At 38.9% G+C, this 9866-nt stretch overlaps 1 protein-coding gene across 1 annotated transcript; it reads right to left on the reverse strand.

Annotated features, from left to right (window-relative positions):
- Positions 1–6534: 6534 nt before the first annotated feature.
- On the reverse strand, positions 6535–9799 carry LOC141439810 (uncharacterized). Its single transcript, XM_074104187.1, has 3 exons — positions 9694–9799; positions 7518–7732; positions 6535–6642 (listed from the first exon to the last, which is right to left on the reverse strand). Exons 1-3 carry the CDS (start codon positions 9795–9797, stop codon positions 6557–6559), a joined length of 405 nt encoding a protein of 134 aa, XP_073960288.1. The 5' UTR covers positions 9798–9799; the 3' UTR covers positions 6535–6556.
- Positions 9800–9866: the final 67 nt, after the last annotated feature.

Genomic DNA, 9866 nt, shown 5'->3' on the forward strand with positions numbered 1-9866 from the left:
TTACTATCTCCGAGATCGACTTCGATGAAGTAAATCGTTAAAGATCTTGACATACACTATCGATTCGTCGTTTCGATCGTTCTCAAGCGACGGATCGTATAGAAGAATCGCTGTAGAAAGCTGTAGGTAATTTTTCATGAATATAATGTAGCATACCTACTGGGCGTAGTGGGCGTGTCCGACTCGCTCTTGGCCGGTTTTCTATATTCTATTTTCCGTGGAGATAATATAGAAAAAAAAACACTACGGGATTATAATAAGACTCAAGTGCACTCAACACCAAACTCTATGGCTTCAACCTTTTATAGGTCAAGACATAGAAGGTACAATAACGGAACACGATCTAATTTCAAGATGACGGCAAATTGACGCATCCGGTATTCTTTGATACGACCCTTTGGAGGACTCTTCAGTCTGACACCTTACACGCGGAGGGCTTCCTGTGACCTTATGGTGTCGTTTTGTGAAGATGAATCTGTCAGGGGTGAGCGATCAGCGATGTGGCTCGTAACAAAATGATAAGTGCCCTTAGTGTAAGTTTTCGATACAAAATACGTCTCGATCGCGTTCGCGTTAAAATCTCAATTTGTAAACACGAACATCCCAAACGTTCCGCTAGAGGCGCTGTTCGTGTTTGCATACAAATTGAGATTTTAACGCAAACGCGATCGAGACGTATTTTATAACCGAAAACTTACACTAAGGTGGCAATTATGGGCATTATTGGTAGTTTAAAAAATGACGTGTAAAAGTGCCCATTGCGGCCTATTTACTGAGTAAATGATTTGAATTTGAATTTGAAGGGCACCGTAACAAACTTGGCGGCCGAATTGAGAATGTGGAGGATGACAGCGCCACTCATAGCGGTGACAATGAGGGCTATCGCGTGTTAATTCGCCACTAGAGGCGCTAGTGTAGGTCTCCGAAATGTCAAATCTCATAGTTTTGGGTTTTATTTATAAATTAGAATAAATTTGTGAATATTTTGCAATATCTGAAATTAATTATAGCAAATATGCGTTCCGGGGCAATGAATCTGTCTGTCTGTGTTTCGATACAGTTTTGTCTTACGGAAACCTTTGTCCTCCCCTTTTTCCGAACAAAACGGGGACTATGCAACATTGTGGCATGCTCGATATTTTTATGGTACGGTTTTAAGGTGTTTTAAATATGATTTTAATCTAAACTTTGTTTTCACGCCCGTAATAACAGACTTTGAAAGCCATACTTAACAACCTCACGCTACAGTGCGCCATCTAGTGAGACAAAAACGATAGCCCTCATTATGGGCATTATTGGGGATTATGTTGTCACATCTGTCAATGGGATTGGATGAAAATTTTAGAAACGTTTGAAACTTTCATCATTAGTATCACTTGGTATCACTTTTTGACCTGCGACGCAAAAAGAGGGAGTGTCACGTTTGACGCCAATGTTGTTTGTTTATCTGTGGCATCGTAGCTCTCAAACAGATGGACTGATTTTGATACGGCTTTTTGTACGAGAAAGCGAATTTCCTTGCGATGGTTCTTAGCAATGTTTGACAAAAAACGGTTCAGCCATTTTTGAGATAGTGCACTTTGAAATGACGATGAGTATTTCAACTGTTCTAAGTTGCTTATATTATTATATAACCTAATCTAACCAACAAAAAGATGGAAAACCCCCGACTTTGTCACTTCAAAGTTCAATATCTCAAAAACGGCAAAACCCATTTTGATGAAACGTATCTAAGAACCATCGCTAGAAAACCTGATTTCAAATAAAAAAACTGTATTCAAATCGGTCCACCCGTTTAAGAGATATATCTCCCTTTGTGCGTCGGGGGTTAAAAATGGTGCCGCCGACTTACGAAGTCCGTCCGTGATATTATTCTTTACGCTATCCACTATTCTTAAAACCTTATTTAAATAACCTCACGTATTACTAACATTTCAAAATGGCCCCTCGTTTGAAGCTAATACAAATTCTTTCGAATTCACAATGTGCGGTGCGCGGGCATATTTCATAAGTTGGAAATATGCCGTGTATGTGCGATGAAACGAGAAGAGAATTTGCTACCTACCCCGAAGGTGTCTACCCGAAGGTACCTTTAGTTTAGTCAGCTTTGTTTAGAACTAGCCTTTTACCCACGACTTCGTCTGCGTAGAAATCGTTTATCGCTATCTCGCGAGAACTATGCAATTTTCCGGGATAATAATCTTTTCTGTCATTTTTTTTTTTTATGGTATAGGGGGCAAACGAGCAGGCGGATCGCCTGATGGTAAGCGATTACCGTCGCCCATGGACACCTGCAACACCAGAAGAGTCACAAGTGCGTTGCCGGCCTTTAAGGTAGGAGTACGCTCTTTTCTTGAAACATTGAAGGTCATAGCGGTCCGGGAATACCGCAGGCGATAGCTCATTCCAGAGTTTTGCTGTCCTTCCATGTCCTTCCATGGGACTCAAACTATCTGTTTAGGTACCGAGTTTTATCTTAATACATGAACTGACATGAGCTTCTATGGGCGTGTACACAAAAAACAAGGTCGGTGTCCCCCGACACCGACGACGCTTAGATAAAAAAATATTACTGGGTACTTATACTAAATTAACTTAGGCTAATTTTGCGGGAAATCAGCATAGTCCCCGCGGGATAGGGATAAACGAATTCTTCGCAGATGATGTCGCGGGCAACAGCTAGGTAGTGCATAATTATTTTTTACTTTTTAGTTGTCTTTTTTGCCGCAGCGAACAAAAGAGCTAATGATCTTGAAACGGCTGATCCGATTTTGTTAAAACATGTCTAAGATCCATCGCTAGAAAACCAGCTTTCAATTAAAAAAAACCTCATTCAAATCGGTCCACCCGCTTAAGAGCTACGGTGCCACAGACAGACATACAGACACACAGACACACATAGCGGTCAAACTTATAACACCCCTCTTTTTGCGTCCTGAAGCGTATTCAGATATATTTGATCAAATTTTTGCTCACAAATTTATGAACTCGACTGTACAGGGCCTGTCTGATAGTAAATTATTATGATGATGATTAATTACAAATTCAACTCAACATGAAAGCATTTCGGTATCGTATTGTTGTATGGCTTCATTAATTTCTAAAAGCACCTCAATCTGCCATATTATCTTGATATGGGACGAGGGCGAAACTTCGATTCCTTGGGCTACGTACGCACTATGTGAAAAACCGGTCGAATTTAACTTGCAAGATTAGATTACAGACAGACAGACAAACAACGGGACAGGTGAAACTAAATAAAAGCTTGTAATACATGTATCCTATCTAGAGGCATGGTAGTGCCACCACCACTTTCGTAAGTACCATCTTTTGAAAAATCAAATCATGGTAAATAAAGTTTTTTTTCTATTCTACTGGATGGCAAACGAGCAAGTGGGTCTCCTGATGGTAAAAGATCACCACCGCCCATAAACATCTGCAATACCAGTGGTATTGCAGACGTGTTGCCAACCTAGAGGCCTAAGATGGAATACCTTACGTGCCAGTAATTTCACCGGCTGTCTTGCTCTCCACGCCGAAACACAACAGTGAAAGCACTGCTGCTTCACGGCAGGATTAGCGAGCAAGATGGTGGTAGGTAGCAATCCGGGCGGACCTTGCGGAAGGTCCTACCACCTGCAAGATGGAAGTTGAAGATTATCATTTCAGCTAAGAACCACTGCAAGTAACTCGCTTTCACGTAAAAAAACTAACTGAAATCGGCCCATTCATTTAAGAGATACGATGTCACTGACAGACAGATATTGGTGTCAAACTTATAACACCCCTCTTTTTCCGTTGTGGGTTAAAAATTAAAAATCACAACGTTAATTCTGTAAGAAGACCGCAAAGGGCTTTTTACAATGACACTTTTTTATACAAACACCGCTTTCGGAAAGACCATCATTATGATTGGTTTTTTTTTTGGAGCCTTTTTGTATTTTTTATTTCAACTCCAAATTTGTTACTTTTACGGGTATCCCGAATCATATCGAAAATACAAACTGAGACATGGATGCACAGAAAAACCAGAAAAAGAGACCAGCACTGGGAATCGAACCCAGATTCCTGTCCAGCTGTGGTGTAGGGGTTATAGCACGCAGCACGGAATGCTGAGGACCTGGGTTCGATTCCCAGTGCTGGTCTCTTTTTTTGGTTTTTCTGTGCATCCATGTCTCAGTTTGTATTTTCGATAAGACCATCATTGCCAAGAATGCGCCGCAAGAAACTTGGCAGAAAGTTATTTTTATCAAAACAAGGTTGACTGGTAGAGATCCCTTAAAGGGATAAGTTCGCATTTGTACATATATTTCATTGTTTGTCATCTGTGTTTGTTTACTTATTTTGTACAATAAAGAGTTTACATACATACATATTACAATTTCAACTTAACTGTTAGACTTAGGAGCTGTTTCACCATCCATTGATTAGTGTTAACTGACGGTTAAATGTGATGCCGTCTCCGTCTATTCAAACAAAACAAATAGAGACGGCATCATATTTAACCGTCAGTTAACACTAAGCAATGGATGGTGAAACAGCCCCTTAGAGTCAGCTAATATTAGTACCTATGGATGTATCGATAAATTTTATGAGAACATACCCTTTATTATTTCTGTGTTGCCATCCATCCGAAATTTTAATTAACAAAACATCCATAGTGTAATATATATCAAGACTTGACACACCATTAATTCGGAGTTAGTACAAAAGCAATTTATTAGCCATCAACCCTCGTCAGTAGGTACCCACTTCATTTAGTAACGACAACACTGCACTATATTAACAACGTTTACTATACACAACAACTTCAGTGTAGCATACACATGCGTTCCAAAATTAGAATTTACGATTTTACCCGCTGGCCTGTTTCGAAATGTTGCCAGTTTCTAAATTTTTGTTACTTTCACAGTTCATACCTGCAGGACTACTACGAAACTCGAAACTCGAAGTTCGTGTCGTGCGGTCCCTTTGACACTTATACTATTTAATACGAGAGCGAGAGGGACGGTACGATACGAACTTCGAGTTTCGAGTTTCGTAGTAGCCCTGCTGGACATCGTGGGTTTCTGTGACCGGCTAGATGGCGCTAGTGTTGCAAGATCTGATTGACAACTTTGACATGTATTTGAGTCAGGTTTGTTATTGATTAAAAGCATTAAAAGTATAGGTAGAGTCATTCACGATGACGCGTGCCGTGGTTCTTATTACAATGTCATTAATGTCTAATTTTGACAAAATCACACGTCTTCGTGGATGGCACAGGTATAAGTAAGCCAAATGCAAGCAATACTCGGACATCACATGATGATGCATGATGATGGCTTCACCCCGTTGGTAAATCAGAAACACCGTCTAAAGCGCAATCGCAATCACTATTTTTTTTAAAAGCCTATCTGGGGGCACGGCTGTGCCCCGCCAAGTCGAGAAAAAAGCGGCACGGCCGTACCATTTTACATTTTACCATTTTCTCGAAGCAATTGGGATGCACCAAAAAAATAACTTATAGTTCTTATTTTTGGAAAGAATAGAATATTTAAGATACCATTTTCATTGATTTTGAATTTGGATAAGTATTTATTTTTTTATAATTTTTTTACGAAATACGATGGATGACGTCACAGTGAGACAGCCACATTCCATTGCCTGGAAAAATTCAGGTCGTACATAACATAATCTGTGCATTACAATTTGACAATAATTCAAGCATGGTTTAGGGTCCTAAATAAACCATGACAAATAGTTTTATTTTATTTCTCTTCTTTTAGCTTCGATTATTCCTTTGTTTATTTAATGGTGTAATAGTAAATAGAATCTTTTTAAAAATCTGATATTTAAATTCTTTTGTATTTATTTACTTGTAACATAGTAATTTAATAATTTAATTTGTAAAAATACATTGGAAATACTCGTATACATTTCAGACTTTACGATAAATGACAACTGTTTAAGGCCAGTTGCGCATCATGTGATTAAAGTTCTATCTTTTTCACTCTTTGCTATTATAAGCAGGACAGGAACATTTCAAACTATCAATTTGCTTAAGAGTGTAGACCTGCTTTATAACTGCCTTTGTGACGGGACACTGCAAGGGTCAAATGAGGGTCGAATCATTACTTAAATTTTGTTTATTTAATTCAGTTTATCACATTTTTGGAATCTGATTTCTGAAAACGCTTCACAAAGCCTATTTCTCCAAATGATTTTCGATTTATTATATGTTGTAAAAAATTGGGACATCCCAATTCAGGCCAATTTCGACCGCTTATAATTTCGTTGTGGATAAAACTAGAAGCCTGGATTTTTAGTAAACAAGCAGGCATTGTATAAACACAGTACTTATATTTAAAATTGAATTTGAACCAGTAGTTTAAAAATTATAACTAGTAACAAAATAATACCTAGTCAGCGCCGGCCTTTGGATACCCGATACTCGATAGTAAAAACCTCACATATACTTACGAGTATGTCTGATGTTGTGTGAACTGTGCTTCAGGGGCATCTTAGGCAAAAAACATAATTCAGTTATTTTAATGTATGTTATAATAAGTAGTTCTCAAGTTAATTTAAAACGTTTTGCGCATATTACAAGGTCGTCGCCACCTCTCTTTGATCCGAATTGTTTTATTTCCACTGGGTACACTGAAAAAAATAAAAATGTTATCAACTAAATAGGCGATGTCGCCGGCAACGGAAAGTTTCTTAAACTTTACTACTGTTGCCCGCCACTTTGTCTGCGAAGAATTGGTTTCGCCATGCCGCCGGAATTGTGTATTTTCCCGGGATTAGTAATACTTTCATTGGCGTGCATTGAGTCGATGCCAGGGTAGGCAGTTGATAGGTAATCGAAGCTTTGCGCCGCAGTAGCGCGACACCAGCAGGGCTACTACGAAATTCGAAAATCGAAGTTCGTGTCCTCACTGACACTTATACTATTTAATACGAGAGCGAGAGGGGCGGTACGATTCGAACTTCGAACTTCGGAGTAGGCCCTCAGCACTAGCGCTGCCTTGCGTGCTGCCTACTCAATGCACGCCATAGAGCCAAATTTTATTTAGAGCAATTGAGTATTTTCAGCTGAATTGGAATTACTGGAAAGTGGAATTACTACGAACATCGACTTGTTAAAGCTCTTCGACTTCGGGCTTCAAAATACTTCAAATAGTCTCTCGGTCGTAATGCTTTATTTACCGCCATTAAGACTCAATAAGACTATAAACTATTACTTAACTGGAAATTTTACGGCTGGCTCGACATTGTTTGTCAAAGTAACTTGCTAATTAATTAATTTGATTAAACTAGATTGGGACCATTGTTACTGCTCTAGGCGCTCCAGTCCTTTTAGCTACTTTTGGCATATCGGCATATTTTTTTAATTTTTTTTTTAAAACTTTACAAAATTGTAGCCACGTTATTAATAATTTTTGTTCCAGTTTTACAGAACAGCTTATCAATTAGTCTAGCGATATTGCACAAGTTAAGCGGCAACACTATATAATCAGATTTTCTGTACTCACTTCTGTTCTCGTAAACAGGTAAATATTTCTGTTCCTTCAACATCTTCATTCTTTTTCTATTATCTTTGTGATACCTGGCTAAATGGTGCGAGCCTAGTTTGAGACCTAATTCGAAGATGCTGACACGTTTTCTCAACTTAGTATTGGCTGCGATTATTCTGCTCCATGTTTTTACCGTCTTAGATGCCGATCTGAGTGACGCGTCATCTAGGAAACTGAAATTTACCAAGATTTTTGAAAAATGCTAACGTTTCTTGCCGGGTGCGACCGCGTCTTTGGTTTCCACCAGAGATGTGTGAGTTTGCGTTGTGAGAAATGTATTTGCCGTGAAGCAACAGTGCTTGCACTGTTGTGTTTCGGCGTGGAGAGTAAGACAGCCGGTGAAATTAATGGCACGTGAGGTATCCCATCTTAGGCCTCTAGGTTGGCAACGTGTCTGCAATACCCCTGCGTTGCGTTTTTGAAATTTTTATTGTACTATTTTGTCGGCATAGTTTATATACATATTCGTGCAAAATTACAGCTTTCTAGCGTTGATAGTCCCTGAGCAAAGCCGCGGACGGACGGACACACAGACAGACAGACAGACAGACAGACATGGCGAAACTACAAGGGTTCCGTATTTGCCATTTTGGCTCCGGAACCCTAAAAAAACTTACTCAGTTCGGGAATCGAACCCGGTCATTTTGTAAAATAAAACACATTTTATTTCTATTTCGATATCGGTAGTGCAGGTCATAAGCAATAAATGTTACTATGAAGTACTATATCGAGAATGAATAAAATGCATTGTAATTCATATTCTTTAATAATGTAAGTTTTATTTTTCAAAACATCCGGGTTCGATTCCCGAGCTGAGTACAAGTTTTTGAAAATGTATGGATGCAGTTTTTCTTGTTATTAAAATCGATGACATGGTTCCTAAGAACGGATCTTCGTATGTATTATACTTTCAGACTTTCCCATACTGACCGATCTGAATGTTACAGCCTGTATACTTATTTTATGTACACAAGAACAGCTCGTTTAAAGCCTCTTCTACGCCTGCCTAAACGCATTTTGCCTATTTTGTTCGCGGCCTAAAACGCTTATAGTATAAAACGCTAACATCCCAATTATCACTTCGCCGACATTTCTAGTACTGTATTAGATAGATTGTGATGATTATCTATCACACCAAACTCAAAACTATTACCACACCCACCTTAGCCTACCTGTCCTCTGTGGCAGAGTGGATAGGAAGTTGGTAATAACTAGCTTACAAATGTATAATAAAAAAAACCGGCCAAGAGCGTGTCGGACACGTCCAAAATAGGGTTCCGTAGCTATTGTGAAAAATTAAGTAATATTTTTCTAAGGATTTCGTATTTTATACGGAATCTTCCAAGTTTAGGTATATTTTATACCTAAGGCTGCTATTTAAAAGTAAAACTGCTAATATTTTTTTAGCAACTTAGCCATTATAGTTTTCCTTGAAAGTTGGATATACTTATTACCATCCTGAATTATTACAAATTTTTCCGCCTACAGGTTTAGATTTTACAGGGGGAGGGGGACGCTCGATCTTAATGAAAATCTGCACTTTAAAGTTGAATATTTCGCAAAAAAAATCAATGAATCGAAAAATCGTCTTAGCAAACCCCTAGTGGTTTTAAAAGACCTATCTAACGATACCCCACACTATAGGGTTGGGCGAGAAAAAAAATCACCCCACTTTACGTCTATGGGAGGTATTTATTTTTTTATTTTACCATTTTGTCAGCATAGTTTATATATACATCCGTGCAAAATTACAGCTTTCTAGCATTGATAGTCCCTGAGCAAAGCCGTGGACGGACAGACAGACAAACAGACATGGCGAAACTATAAGGGTTCCGTTTTTGCCATTTTGGCTCCGGAACTTTAAAAAACGGGAAGCGGAGCGAGGAAGCGGAGAGGGGAAGCGGGGGCGAGAAACAAGCGCTCTTTCTTTGATTGGAAAAACAGTGCCACTCTGCTCCGCTTTACTTTGTCGCTCCGATTCAGACAGACACAGTCCGGAACCCCGCTCCACATTACCCCCTCGCTTCTCTCCGCTGCCTCGTTCCGCTTCAAGAGACAGGCAGCCTTATTGTGAAACTGTCCCCATTGTAATCGAGGAACAGAAGAAACGACAAATAGTTTAAAAAAAACTTACGCAAATATCTTCCAAGCCATCTCAATCGGCAAGGAAGTAATCGGATCTTGTTTTATTTCGCTAAACAATGTTGATCCGAAAATAAATATACTGTCTGTGTACATGATTTTTCTTATGTAGGTAAACACAAAAAGTAAAATTTTTGATGAGGGTAATTGAGTATTTTTTGTTAA

This window comes from Choristoneura fumiferana, chromosome 21, assembly GCF_025370935.1.
Source record: "Choristoneura fumiferana chromosome 21, NRCan_CFum_1, whole genome shotgun sequence".
NCBI classification, from domain to species: domain Eukaryota; kingdom Metazoa; phylum Arthropoda; class Insecta; order Lepidoptera; family Tortricidae; genus Choristoneura; species Choristoneura fumiferana.